The 14,427-nt window shown below is 41.9% G+C and overlaps 1 protein-coding gene across 1 annotated transcript in view; it reads left to right on the forward strand.

Annotated features, from left to right (window-relative positions):
* LOC147692486 (synaptosomal-associated protein 25-like) overlaps positions 1-14,095 on the forward strand; it is a 552,838-nt gene extending 538,743 nt beyond the window's left edge. The window contains exon 8 of the mRNA XM_086938695.1: positions 11,000-14,095. Coding sequence (XP_086794821.1) covers positions 11,000-11,068 — 69 coding nt within the window. The 3' untranslated portion in view covers positions 11,069-14,095. The remainder of the gene's footprint in view (positions 1-10,999) is intronic.
* The last annotated feature ends 332 nt before the right edge of the window (positions 14,096-14,427 follow it).

Raw genomic sequence — 14,427 nt, forward strand, 5'->3', positions numbered from 1 at the left:
TTGAATTTGAGCCATCGACTACCACCTTAAGGTAGGGAGCGGCTAAGGCTACTCTTGAGCTGGTCTATCCTCTTGTTCTGTAGAAATTGATCCTAAGTAAGTTTTTATCATTCTTTCAGAACCCATCCGGTCCTGAGGAGAACCCCGACAACAACAGGGGTTCGAAACGCGTCGACCAGCCCTGTCCCGTATTTGGTGTATTATTGTTGTGACACAGACTTTTCTATTTAATACAAGACAATTTTTTAAAAAAGCTGTGAATTAGTCAGACCCTGTAAATTGACAATCACGAAAGGAATCATTTCTATTCATTTGTCACCAATACGTGGATATATTGCTTTTTGCGCCATTTGTGTGAATGCTTGTTGTATGACTGACTGGCCAAGTGTGTATGTAATGTATAAAATGTTTTTTGCACTTTTTGCTTATGTTTGTATATATTGTATATAAAAATTCTTTGTATTTCCCATGCACTAAAAAGTTTATGTGCCAAAAAAAGTCAAAATTCGACGAAAGAGAATAAATCTCATATGATGCTATACGTTGAGCAGGTTGTTTTTGTTTGATTCATCAACAGCGGTTTTGGTTAATTGTCATGTTATAGTCAGGTTTCTCAGCATTGGCGTTTGTTTTGTTACATACATATGGCTGAGGACTGGGCACCTGAACCGTATGTGCCGGCGGCTGCTCAAGAGCGACGGAAGAGGAACAATGAGCGAGCCAGCCGAAGAAGGCGAGCGAGAGAAAGAGAACTAATCCCGGGAGCCGCTGTGCTAATACGAACGCGGAGGCCTGGTGGAAAATTCCGGACCCCGTATGAAGCAGAACCGTGGATCATCAAAACAACGAAAGGCACAGCTGTGACCGCACAAAGAGATGGAGAAGAAGTAACCAGAAATGTGTCATGGTTCAAACGTATACCATCGATGCCTGAAGCAGTGGGGCAGAATGACCGGGAAAACCCTGAGGCTCTTAACCAGCCGGAGGAAGACAGTGATCACGATACACATGGAGGAGTTGTCACCACCCCACGATCTCCGGGAATACACTCACAGTCCCCTGTATTCATCAGGGGTCAGGGTCACCACAGCCTCTGGCCGAATCCCAGGCCGAGCCAAAGACTAGCTGAATTTGCGTGTTGACTTTGTAAAACGATTCAGGACAAAATACCGATTTGGGAAGAGATGTAACGGTCTAGTGTTTCGCGAGTCCCGGGGGAGACCCGGAAACATACACAAACATTGTTGCACCTTCTAAAAAAATCAATGAAAAGAGCTTGGTACAATGACCGAGAATCTCTCCTGACAGTTAAATATCGTCCAAAGAAAGAAAATTTGATCTGTGTGTCCACTTTTGGTACACACTCAAATGCTATAAAGAAAATTTTGCTCAAACAATGGAATCTTTTAGCATCCATTCCAGAATTTGTACAGAAGCCCTTATTTGCTTTCAGAAGAGGCACTAACTTACAAGACCGTCTTGTTCACGCCTACGACAGCAAAAATGAACACAATACTGTTGACAATATGAGACAGTTGACACCAATCAAAGGTCACTTCAAGTGCAGTAATTGTCAAGCTTGTCTGACTACTGAAACAGTTAAAACCTGCACAATTAATTATTTAAATAGAACTCTCAGATCATTCTCTAACTGTAACACCAAAAATGTGGTGTATTGCATAAAGTGTCTGTGCAATCTGTAAGACCATCCAGCCCGTCAAAAAGAGGATCTTACAACATCAGTCGCGTATAAGATGCAAAAAAGAGAATGCACCTCTTGTTGAACATTTCATTTGTTCAGGACATACATGTAACCAAATGACCTGGTGGGTGATTGACGTTATTAAACCCACTAAACGACATCAAAATGTTGACAGGATTCTAATCTTGAGGGAAGGTAAATACATCTGCACTGCAGATACAATAGAAAGGGGACTGAATAGTGCCACTGAATGGCATACATTAGCCTGTCTTTAAAAAATACGCCTGATTGTGTATATCTGTTAAATGCCTGCCACTACATTTGTAGGTATACTATTTTATCATTAAATCTACATGGTTTACCTCTGAAGATGTTGGCAACTAGTAGGTGTCGGTTACGATATCCATGTCAATGATAATTATGTCAGACTGTACATTATCAGAGTTATAAAGGCCACCATCACTGTGATTTTTATACTTGAGGATATTATTATTGTCTAGATAAAGCATAAAAACTTTGTACTCTATGCTAACCTTTTTTCAAAAATTCTGTTAATTTGATATATGTCAGCTAGTCTGTTTGTTTATACATGTCAGTGTTGATGTGATATATAGCAGCCGTTCGGTCTGTACATACAATTCTGTAGATGCATGTCACTAGTGATAGGAAATGTTTATAAACAATAATGTTTACATGCTGTTCATATGTCCTTTTATATACAACTGTAGTATTAGCAACCAAAAGTGAATGTCTAAAATTAAGGCATAGGTAATTTTTCATGGTAGGCTATCTCTTTGAAAAAGTGGCCTCAATTGACTTGATAAGATACTGTTGATGTTAAAGCATAATGTATTAATATGGTCGGAACCTAAAGAAGGGCTAGATAATTGATCTAGGTTGTAGAGCTTCTTCTGGCTCTTTCAAACTTCGGAACATTTAAGGACCAGGTCAAATACCAACATCTGTAAAACATATTGCAGATTGAGTAACAAAATGCTTTTGCGTGAGTTTTATTACTACTGTATTTTTACAAATAAGAGATTTATCATGTTTTGCCCATCGTCTTCAGGCCGTAATGCAGGATTATCCCGCTTAATATAGTTAACTAAAGGCCAGACTAGTATTAATGATAATTTCGATGATACAGCAACATGCAATAGTATGCGAGAAATAACATTATCCTTGTTTCAATGTCAGAGAAATGAGCCCTCATGACTCGCTTTTTGTGAAAAAATTATTGGACAGCTCTGTAAGATACATCATGTATGACTGAATAGGATACTTGTCAAACAAATATAGAATGATAACGGACCATCAGGTTTATTATACATTCCAAGATGGCCGCTTCAGTAACATACATTAGTATCCGAGAAATAACATTATCGTTGTTACAATGTCAGAGAAATTAGCTCTCTTGACTCGCTTTCTGTGGAAAAATTATTGGACAGCTCTGCAAGATACATTATGTATCACTGAATAGGATACTTGTCAAACAAATATAGAATGATACCGGACCATCAGGTATATTATACATTCCAAGATGGCCGTCTCGATTACCACTATACAACAGTGGTATCTCTAACGTGAGCAATAGCCGAGTCCTATTTCGATCTCCAAACAATCTTACAAAACCTTGCGTGGCATCAACCAAGGCCCTTCGCCCTGACGTGAATGCATACGGTGTTTTTGATCTTCTGAAGACTTTAGACTAAGGTGAGCGCTCTATAGGGTCATGTTATGGGCCAGGAACTATTGCATATATTTGATGCACAGGGCTACAAAAAATTCTTCTTTTTGTTACAGAAAAACAACTTCTAATTCATCCAAACAATTGTTTGTTTTACGACACTATCTAAAAGGTGAGCGTACTATAGGGCCACACTATGGGACAGTAGTTATCCAATTTGATATCCGCTATACAAACTCTTCTCTTTATTACAGAGAAATCTATTGGTGCCAATTACATCTAAACAAATGGACGTCTAGTGGATATAAGCTCACGCAGCAGGTATAAAGTTCTTCTCTGTGTAAAGTTGATAGAACTTACCTAAAACGATAGTCTTTTTTAGAATTACATATCAATAGTCGACCTCGTCTGTTCAAATATGAACGTTAAGCTTTTTGAACTAATGCTACATCAACACGAGATACTCCTTGTTAGATATCATGTTCAATCAGACATATAACTTGTTTGACAATTGATTTATAGTCATGTGATTCATGATTCGCAAATGGATGAGAATTTGTCCTGAAGCCATGTGACATCTTTTAGATAAGGCGCTCGATATATCGTATACGAATAAATATTTGACAACGCCGTAATTGAGTTGATGCATGTCACAAATATATGTTATAATCCTTCTCTCATGCAATATAAATATGACACGCCTTAGTATATTATGATTTATCAGCCATGACATTTGGTAAATAATAGGCCCTCCAAGCTGATTAACTATATATGCACGTAGACTCCTTTGCCAAATCGATTGCCAACATGCAGATAATAATTTTAAAATAAACTTAATGTTTTGTTCTTTAACTCTTTAACAAGATACACAATTCTAACATCCATGCGATTCTTTGCTCAGGTCGAATACCGATTTTGCTGATGCTGAATATATTCTGTACGTGAATCAGTACGTTCCGCGGTGAGGATTATAGTATTGTCAGGTAAAAATCCAGCTAGATCTCTTGATAGGCAATGCAGAGATTTGTATTTAGTAGCCATATGTTTAGTGGCAGGCATAATAATATGATACCTTAAATGCCATCACAACCACGAGAATAGAATGCTTATTATAAAAATTGTGCTCTTTCCACCTGACCACAATATGATACTGGTCAAAAATATCGTTTAAATGCCAGTGTAGTATGGAAATACAAGCGCATGAAAAATTGGATGTCAACTCTTAAGCAATTTCTGTCAGTCCAGATACACTGTATAATGGCGCTTTATGATGTAAATTGTAGTTGAAGTCGATGACAACACAGACCAATACTGCCATATTATTACTGTACTCGCTTGGCTCCCTGAGCTATGTTCTGAGAATCCTCATGTACATATATTAGAGACAGCCACTACTTGAGTAAGCAGCAAAGACATCCACTGTTCATAGTAGGGGCACTGGTGATTCAACAATTAAGAAGCATTTATATATACAAAATGAAATGTTTATGGCTATTGTAAACAATGTTCGATTTGAAACTGAAGGATAGAAATTTTATGGGTGACTCGATGCACCCGATCCAACATGGTAAATAAAATTTGTCATATAATATGAATCAGGATTTGTCTCAAACATAGGAATCTTGAGGTGCGCTACATTTTTTAATGTTAGAGTTAATTTTTACCTAAAAAGGATGTTGATAAAGAATAATGGTTTAAGTCTAAATAAATTAGGGGTGTTATATGTTTAGTGATCAATTTAATGTAATTTATATGATATGGTATGTTTTTTAATGATATAACTATATCACTTTTAGGGTCTTCAGATATTGTCTTCTGTCCTGAAGATGGTCTCAGCAATGAATATATAGGAGACCGAAACGTCGACTCACGCTTTTCCTACCTGGATTAATTGATTGTTTGTAATAAGGCAGGAACGCGCGAACAATTGTTCCAAAGAAGTGTTCATTTGATTGTCTATCATTTACTTCTTGCAACATTGTTGACATTGATTTTGTACCCTGTTTTTAATCAATTTTAGAGTATTAAATACAATTTTCCATATACACCCTGCACCTCTGCTATTATTATTGTTTCTCTGTTCACTTAATGTGTCTGCTTTAGAGTAAATGAATTATTGTTGTTGCATTTCTGCACTTTTGGCCTAAATTGTTGTTGGTCACTAACTAGCATCACAAGCTTTAAGCTCCAACTAACTCTAAGAAAATCCCTTGAAGGTATTCTCACCTTTCCATATTGTTTGCCCAAACCCTCAAGGGTATACTGGGTTGCTCATTTTATTTGTTCTCTTCTACAACAGACACTTCATCTGCACTGAGAGTGACTTCATCATCCGAGAATCTTCCACTCTCTCCTCTGCCTCAGATGCAGAGTCAGTCTCATAATTATGGTCAGAGGAAGACATGAAACGCATACCCATAACCTGCTAAGCAGTCATCCTGCGGCTAGCCATAATCCTTACTAAGAAAGGAGACTTCACAAACAAGTCAACAACAACCAACACTGCAAAATAAGCAATAATGTGTGGCTTTATCACAAATATGTATATACTCAACAACTGTATGATTCACTTGCCAGAGACAGCTAGACTCACCAGCACCTACTCTGCAGAGACACAGCAAAAACCAACAATACCCCACTAGAAAGAAAAAACAAAACAAATTGCTCACAAGACAACAAAATACACATCGAGCACAAATGCAAAAAGATTTTCACACACAATAAAAGACAAGCTAAACATACTGTTATTATTACACCATTTACAAAAAAACATTCATGCAAGGAAATTATACTCATTTAGAGTAAAAAGTACCAAAACCGTTTTCTTACCAAACACATGCAACTACGCAAATTGCAGAACTACCATTGAAGAATCCGCAACCTGTAACATCAGTCAAAAGAGCAAAAGCCTTGAACTAGAATACAAGGGAGAAATAAAATATTACAATAGCAAATGACAAGAGGTAAAACAAATACATTATAACACGCTATGTCACTACTCAAATGGCCAATCAACTACCAAAGGGGATTAAAAAGAATGCCAAAAGCATATAATAATCCATGTCCCATCAAATTGGGGCAACCTTTACCCAAGGGGCCACCGTCAAACATAAATACATACATATCCCTAGTGCTAGTGGATTTTCTACACCACCCCCACCCCCTGTGGGGCACATGAGCCTTCAAATAGGGTCCATCCAACCGGTGGGGGGAGGGGGGGGGGGCAGAAAACCGTCACAAGTATATAAAAAATGTGAGGGGCGATCCTTGCTCAAAGGATTGCCCCCATTCACAAAGTTTAAAATTCCCTGGTGCTAGTAGTGTTTTCTGCCCCTCACCCCCGGGGCAGATGGGCCTCAAAATTGGCCCAATCTGTCCCCAGGGGGAGCAGAGAATGCCCAGCACAAAATGCCCCCCTTTGGAAGCGACCCTGGGGGCAGAAAACAGTGGACAGAAAACGGCCACCATAGGAACGACTCTTGCTCAAAGGGTCGCTTGCACTCCTATAAAACAATCCCTGGTGTTAGTGGGGGCCTTCCTACTGCTGCACAATCACAGCCCCATTCACGATCGTGCAACAGGAATGCCCTGCAAAGGAAGAGGAAAATTACGTTGTTCTCCCTGATGCCTCTGTGCACTCAGATCACGCCCCCCCCCCCCCCACCAAAACCAGGAAAATCCTACCTTCTTCTCAGATGCCTGGAAGCAAATGGCTTCCAGTGCGTCAGCACGCTACGGATGCCGAGTGGGGGTTCGCGGGGTATCCCTATTTTGGGGGGGGGGGTTAGATAGGTTGGCCCATGGGCGGGTGCGATGATGGAACGGTTCTGTCATGAGCACTGAAGGGGTTAAAATCGTGATCCGTATTTTATTTTTTTGTTCTTTGACTGCAAAGTTAGGGAATTTTGTAATTTGAACCTAGTCATGCTCTAAAGATTAGGGCGTGGCAAAGGTTTTCTAAAACATGCAAATAAAATCATTTGTTAACATTCCAAACTTAGGGGGTCATTAGGATCGTGGACGGACTTGAGTCCGTCCGCGACCCCTGAGGAGGAGGGAACGTCCGCAGGGGCTGCAGCGTTCCCTCCGAGTAGATTAGGATGTGACCGCCAGGGCGGCGGTCACATTCTCTATCTTTAACATTGCGGCGGGTGCAGCTTCAAGCTGCACCCGCCGCAAGGTTAAAAATGCATGCATCGCATTTGCATACACAAAGCAGCAGGCACTCCGCAGTGCCTGCCGCTTTGTGCACTCAAATGCAGGGGGGTACCATAGGTACCCCCCATGTGCACCCCCCACCCCCCTTCACCCAGGGGGCCCACAACGGGCCCCCGAAGTGAAAATATGTATGCTTTTCAACGGCGGAAAAGCCGCCGTGGAAAAGCATGTATTCACCACCATCCTAATATGGCTGGCGGTGTCTGATCGACACCGCCAGCCATGTTAGAGCTTTTCCGCCGCGGTCGGAAGACGACCACGGCGGCAAAGCTGCGGGCGGAATTCCAGACCCACCAGCCATCCTAATTTGGCGGTGGGTCTTTGGAGGCTCCGCAGCGGTTTTTCCTCATCCTCCGGGCCGGCGGTGGCTTCCGCCGGCCCGGAGGATGCGGAAAAACCGCTATCATAATTGGCCTCTAGATTTGATAAAGTGCTTCCAAATGCTGCAGAAGCATGTGAACTATCTATGAGGCACATGTGCTGCTAGTTCCCGATTCACTTATGAGATCAAATTCACTTTTGAAATCCACAAATTGTGAATTTCCACTCATGCATAATATTCCACTAGGTTTATGAGCTACTGCGCACAATTACATCTTCTCCTCTCAGTTGTAAGTGACAGTTCCAGCTTTAAGATGTATTGAAAGTTTAGGAAAGCACATAGTGAGTTTGTGGATGTGACATATTCCCACACTGAAAACATTTGGCTCTTTGTCTCCCTGAATTGCTTGACCTTTAAAAGGCTGTCAGCTGCTGGTTGAAAGTTGGCTCTTTATCCTTTAGTGATATGCTAAATACACTGAGATCTTTGTTGTACACAGGGTAATAGAGGGCCAGTGCTTCCCAAACTCTTCATAATGTTAGGTGCTGTTAAAATTAAGTAGTGCCCTTGTTTATATTTCTTTATGGAGGTCTGGTTGACACAACTAATACATTGCACATAATGTTTGGACCTGTCACTGGTGGAGGTTGAAGTGGAATGTGTTAAGTAAAAGCTTGATGGCTCATTCCACCACATTCATTCATGCTGAGACACAGGTTTCCCACAGACCATCTCATGTTTTGGAAGTGATTACGGCCTCGCTCACCCCCAGTCAAAACCTAGATGATTAAAAAAGTAATGGTTCAGGTGTCTTTTTTGGTCAAAGAAGCAAATTTGAGGAAGCATATACCATCTATAAACACATATTTCCTACCACCATATGTAGCTAAATTTCTGTAAACATTAAGTTTAGAATCTACAAAAAGACCTTCCACCGTGTCCCAACTCTGCGATCAAATATATGGCGTTTTTTAACTAGAAAAAATAGTTTTCACAACCCATCTGCCTTTAGTGTTGATCAGCAAACCCGCTTTGAAAATTGTTCCAGGATCACTGGAGTTACCTGGAGGTTCTTTACACTTGCAGTAGTATGAAGTTCCTGGAGTTCCATAGCAATCAGTCAAAACGTGTTCCAGGTATTGTGTTGTTTCACTTGAACATCTAAGTCCTTAATCACTGTCTAGGCACAGCCTATCTCATGGAATCTACAATCCAGCAATAAGATTTCGAGCACCTGCTTCCTTCATGTAAATAGCTAGTATTATTTTTCATGTTGTAATGACTGACTCACTGTAACCTTCATCCCCTTTTCATCCTTCTACCCCCTCGCTTCTCAATTCCCACCTTAGTCGCGATTTCGATGTATCTCTATTCCAAAGCCATTCTCTCCATCACATATATTCATTGTCCATGTTATCTTTTGATGCTGAGCCAGTGCTTTCAGGTGCTCAGCACCGGCACTAATTTCACAGGGCCGGGACTACAATTTCTGACCCTGCAGGTGGTGGTCTCAATATTAATTGTTAAATTCAAAATAAAAAGAATAACATGCATTGCATGGTGACTGGCTGGTAAATGTTCATAGACAGGCCAGCATATGCCTGTCCAGGCAGGCATGATTGTGTATCACCACTTTAGTGATGATATCATCACTCCGATCACAAATCCAAGAATTCATTGACAAACTATGTCTTGCATTCTATTCCCCAAGTCTTCTGCACCCTGCCACTGCCTGAGCCTAAGCCTCCCATTGGATAATTGTAGCTGGAGGCTGGCTCATGACAGAGTTGAGGCAAGCAAGCTGCGAGAGCGAATTTGGAACTTGGGAGTGAGGGCTCTTGAGGAAGAATAAACGAAAGTAAGTGTTGACTTTCCAATTGCTGCATAGCCAGAGTATCATATCCTGCAGCCCTGCATTGCTGATATCCTCAACGTGCTCAATGCGGCTGTGGCCCAACACAACCTTTGTGCGCCATGGCGTCATCTGTAGAATCAGTGCACTGCACCCCAGCATGATAATTGCTGAGCGTGCGTGAGTCCAGTAGGCACCACAGCAATACTTACCGGCATTGGCAGCATTACGGCTGGGGACAATGCCTGTGCTATAGCAGGCAGGGTCACAGCAAGTTGAGCAGTGGATGCCGATGCCGTCACCATCCCTGGACCTACTAATTACAGGCAGCCCTAGCAGTGACATCACCTGCTGTGGCTGTGCTCGAGCAGCTACCTGATCTGCAAATAACCCAGTTACACTGCACTGATTAATATACGCAAAAAAGCATTTTCATTTGGTGTACATTTTGTTTTTGTACTTTGTGTAGGTAAGAAAGTAAAACACATGACAAATTCCTCTTCTTTAGGAAAGACAACAGGAAAACGCAGTGTTCAAAATAGCAGGATCACGTACAGGCTGATGACAGGGGTCACAGGCAGCAGTAGTTTTATAGATGAGAGACAGAGAGAGCAGGAGTAAAGAGGAGAAAGAAACGAGAGGAGAGAGATAAGACGGAGCTAATTAGAAGAAAAGGAGATCAAATCAGATAAAAAGAGAAAGCAGCCATGATGTGAAGAAGAGAGCATTAAGAAGAGAGAAGATAGAATGAAAGGATTTAGAGGACAGGACAGAGGAAAAAAAGCAGACAAATAATAAAACGGAGGCACAGCTAATCACTGCTAGAAGAGTGATAGTAAAGAGCCAACATCGAGGGGAGAGAGAGCACCACTTGGATAAAAGTAAAGAGGAAAAAGGGCAGAGCTAGAATGAATAGAGGGCAAATCAGAAATACAGGGAATAAGGTAACGCACCAGGTGTGACAAAGATGATAGAAAGCAATTAGAGAGGTGAGAGGATAGACTCTTAGAGCAAAGACTTAGGGGACAGACAACAGATCAAGGTTAGAAGATAAAGACTGAGGCAGTGAGAGTGTTGAAAGTGGGGCTCACTGGAGGAAGAAGTGAGTTGTGGCCTCCTTGGCAAAATTTTCAGCACCTGCACTTCTTTTTTTACAAATTAAACACTGTGCTGAGCCCTACAGAAATAACATTGGCCTCCTTTTTCTTCTTCCTCTAGGTTATTGTGAACGAAGACCGAATCCAGGAGGCTAACACGAAGGCCAAGAAGATCCTAAAGCATGCCTGAGAGGTTTAGACGAGCCTTCCCGCTCCTTCTGCTTTGTCTCTCCTCCCTACTGCTTCCCTGCCCATAGCCCCAGTTCTGCCTGCTCCTCTCTCTGTGGTCTCCTACAGTATACCCTACACATGCAATGCTTTGGCATTGTGATGTGATGCTGCAGTTATCCGTCTGTTTCTTACTACTGGCACTGTTACTCCTCCGATACTCCAGGTGTTGTTATATAAGGCACTGATGCTGTTACGTCTGAACTAATTTTCACTGTTACTTCTATTAGAAGTGTGCATGCTTCTTTTTTATCCTCTGCCCTTCTCCCTCCCTGTGCCCCCATTTTACAGTATATATTTTTTGGGGTGCAAGAATGTTGTCCGATCAGCAGACACATCTGATGGTGTTAATGCCTGCGGATTTTTCTGGAAACACAATGAATTTCTCCAGATTCATCACACCTGCCCCCCACCCACTAAAAAACAGTGCTTTATTATAAATTATTTTCATTTTTGTAGGAGGCCGGAGCCGCTGTTGTACAATCCTGTGTTTGAGAACGTTGACTCTAAAAGTATATGCACTAACGCTCACCCCATGGAAACTTGCAGGCCACGCACTCATCAGGGGTTGCTATGCGCCTAGAGGGACTCTGGGCACATAAACAAATGAATGGTGGTGTTCACACTGCACAGATGTGCACATGCACGTTGCTTGAGCAAGTGTTGATGGCACTGCATGTCATGCTAATGGATGATGTCCATCTACACATTGCTCGTAGTCACTACAAGATTAAATATGTGTACTGGTGTGCTGCATTTCCCTTTAACAACATGCCTATGAATCAGTAAGGAACATATTAAAACATTTCCTTAACGCAGTGACAGGGCAGACCGCCACAGAATCCCAAATACATGTGGACCTTCTAAATTGCAGTTGTACCATGCTGACTAAAGATTAGTTAATTATACAGGGTTCCCTCAGCAACAGTTCACTTGTGCACCTTTATAAAGACTCTATTCTATCCCCAAGTTCACTCCCATATTCAAATCACTGATTTCTTGAGCTAAGCACCAGGACACCTTTGGGTAACCTTGCAAATTGTGCCTAAAAGTGTACCACTTCACCTTTTAGATCATGGTGCAGGAATAGTTAGTCTTTTTACCTTTGAGTCTGTAAAGCACTCTGCTTCCTTTCAGCAGCGTTCACACTAATTGATTGCTGCGCCCCAATATTGAACCAACCCTGTGCTCACACTGAGTAAATCTTTTACCAACAGACTCCATCCTGCCTTCAAAACTGCTGCTTATACCACTTGTTTTTGTACTTTTCATTACATCGAGTCATTCTGCTTCCAGCACTAATTTGCCTACTGAAGTTTGTATTCTTCCTGTCCCCATCATTGACTCTACACTTTCCTAAGGCTTAACCCGATTCTTTGATGCTCCCAACAGTGCCTCTATCCGGCCCATAAAACTCCATTCAGTTTGGTACTGCTCCAAATGTGATTTTGTCCTGCTCTGACACTTGCTTCATCTTGCCTGCAGTGTTCATTTTATTCTACTCTCGAACTTGGATTCTAGTCTGCTCCGCCATCTAGTCGATTTTGACTTTAAAACTCACGTCTTCCTGAATAAATCCTGCCCTGCCAACTTTTAAGCATTCCTATCCATGTCACCGACCCGAGACTGCCCTCGAACTCTGTGTTACACACTGATTTTTCTGCATGGTTAGTGGTTACACCAATGCCCTCTTATCAAAAAATGACTTCTGTGGAGCTCCATACTCATTCCCACGCAACTCCCTGCCCCAGCTCCCTCATGTCCCTAATTCTGATACTGTCCACGAGCTGCACTGACTCCATCTTGTCTCCCACTAGTGACTCTACCATGTCTAACTACACTGTCTTCATCAGTCATACATACTCCATCAAGTTTCTCCACGTAAACTTCATTATGCCCTTCACCCCCCCCCCCCCCCCCCCCACCCCCACCCAACCAACCTCCAAGCACTGGCTGCATATCTTCCAGCTCTCTGTTCAACCTGTAATCCAAGGCAGACTGAATCATGTTTCCCAGCACCACCACCAATGCCAACTCCATGTCGCACACAAAACAGTAAGAGTAAACAATTCCTGATTTTAGTTTGATACAGCACTACGATTAGAAATCTTTCATGCCCACTGTGCTACCTACTGATCGCAGCACTGCTTCCAGGTCTGTTTTCAATCTTTCTACAACACTTGTTCCATTGCTCCCTGCTGTTCCCCGATTATGAACTGCACCCTAATATTTTCAGTCTGCGTCCTCAGATTGGCTTCTTCCTGTCATAAGCACTGACTTTGATCCAGCCATAGTGTTAACTTCATACCGCTTCCAGACACTGCTTTTCTTGCTCCCAATACTGACGCTTTCCATCCACCGGCACAGACATGCACTCTGTGATAGTCTATTTCTCACTAACATGTGCTCCATCTTCCCTGACAACTGTGAATGTATCATTCTCCCAAGGCACACACCATTCTGCCCACAGTACAAACACCTTACTAGCCCACATAATTACGTTGATACCGTTACTATTGCTATTCCATCTACCATGAAAATTGAATTCTTTCCTGCAGCATTTACATCATATAGTCTCCTGTTATTGATTTTTTACTGTTCTTCTGACATTGCGTTCATCTAAAAACCCCAACAATGCCTTCTTTCCACGGCATGCATCCCCTTCATCTTGCCCCCGTTGACTTAATTTTTGCTCCAGTACTGGCTGCATCCTGCCTCAAATACTTACCCTAGACTTTTCCAACCAATATCATCCACTCCACCTTCCCCTGCATCGAACTTGACTTGTCTTTTAATCCAATATGAATGCCATATTGGCCCCAACACTGACTGTGCCTTGTACCCAGCACAGCTGGTGCCGAGCATGTGTGCCTACGTTTGTGTCACAGCAATGATGAAGTAACTGGTCTCTATGTAAATGAGCTGAGCCTGAGATCCAAGGATCTTCCCTATTTGTGATATTGACAATAAACAATACTTGTTTCTGTAAGCAGGCTTCTGTGTCAGTTTATGAATAAAGCAATGTAAGAACGGAAAGTTTACAAAGCTAAATTCAGAAATAGGAAATACCACGCCCACGGAGGTGGCTGAATACATGACAGTTTGTGTGAATGAAATTGAATTAGGATGTTTTTAAAGCTTTCCAGTTAAGAGTGGATCATCCTTCAAATCTTCCCGGCTTTCCACCCAGAGACCTGGGCTTAAAGTCACCACCTGTTATGTTTCTTTTGCAGGCTGGATTCTTCCCTGTGATCATACAGCACTAAGCCATTTAGAGGAGTTAGTTATGGGGATTTTGTTGGCTGGCGGGGTCTGTGGTTC

Source organism: Lissotriton vulgaris, chromosome 9 (genome assembly GCF_964263255.1).
Source record: "Lissotriton vulgaris chromosome 9, aLisVul1.2, whole genome shotgun sequence".
Taxonomy (NCBI): Eukaryota; Metazoa; Chordata; class Amphibia; order Caudata; family Salamandridae; genus Lissotriton; species Lissotriton vulgaris.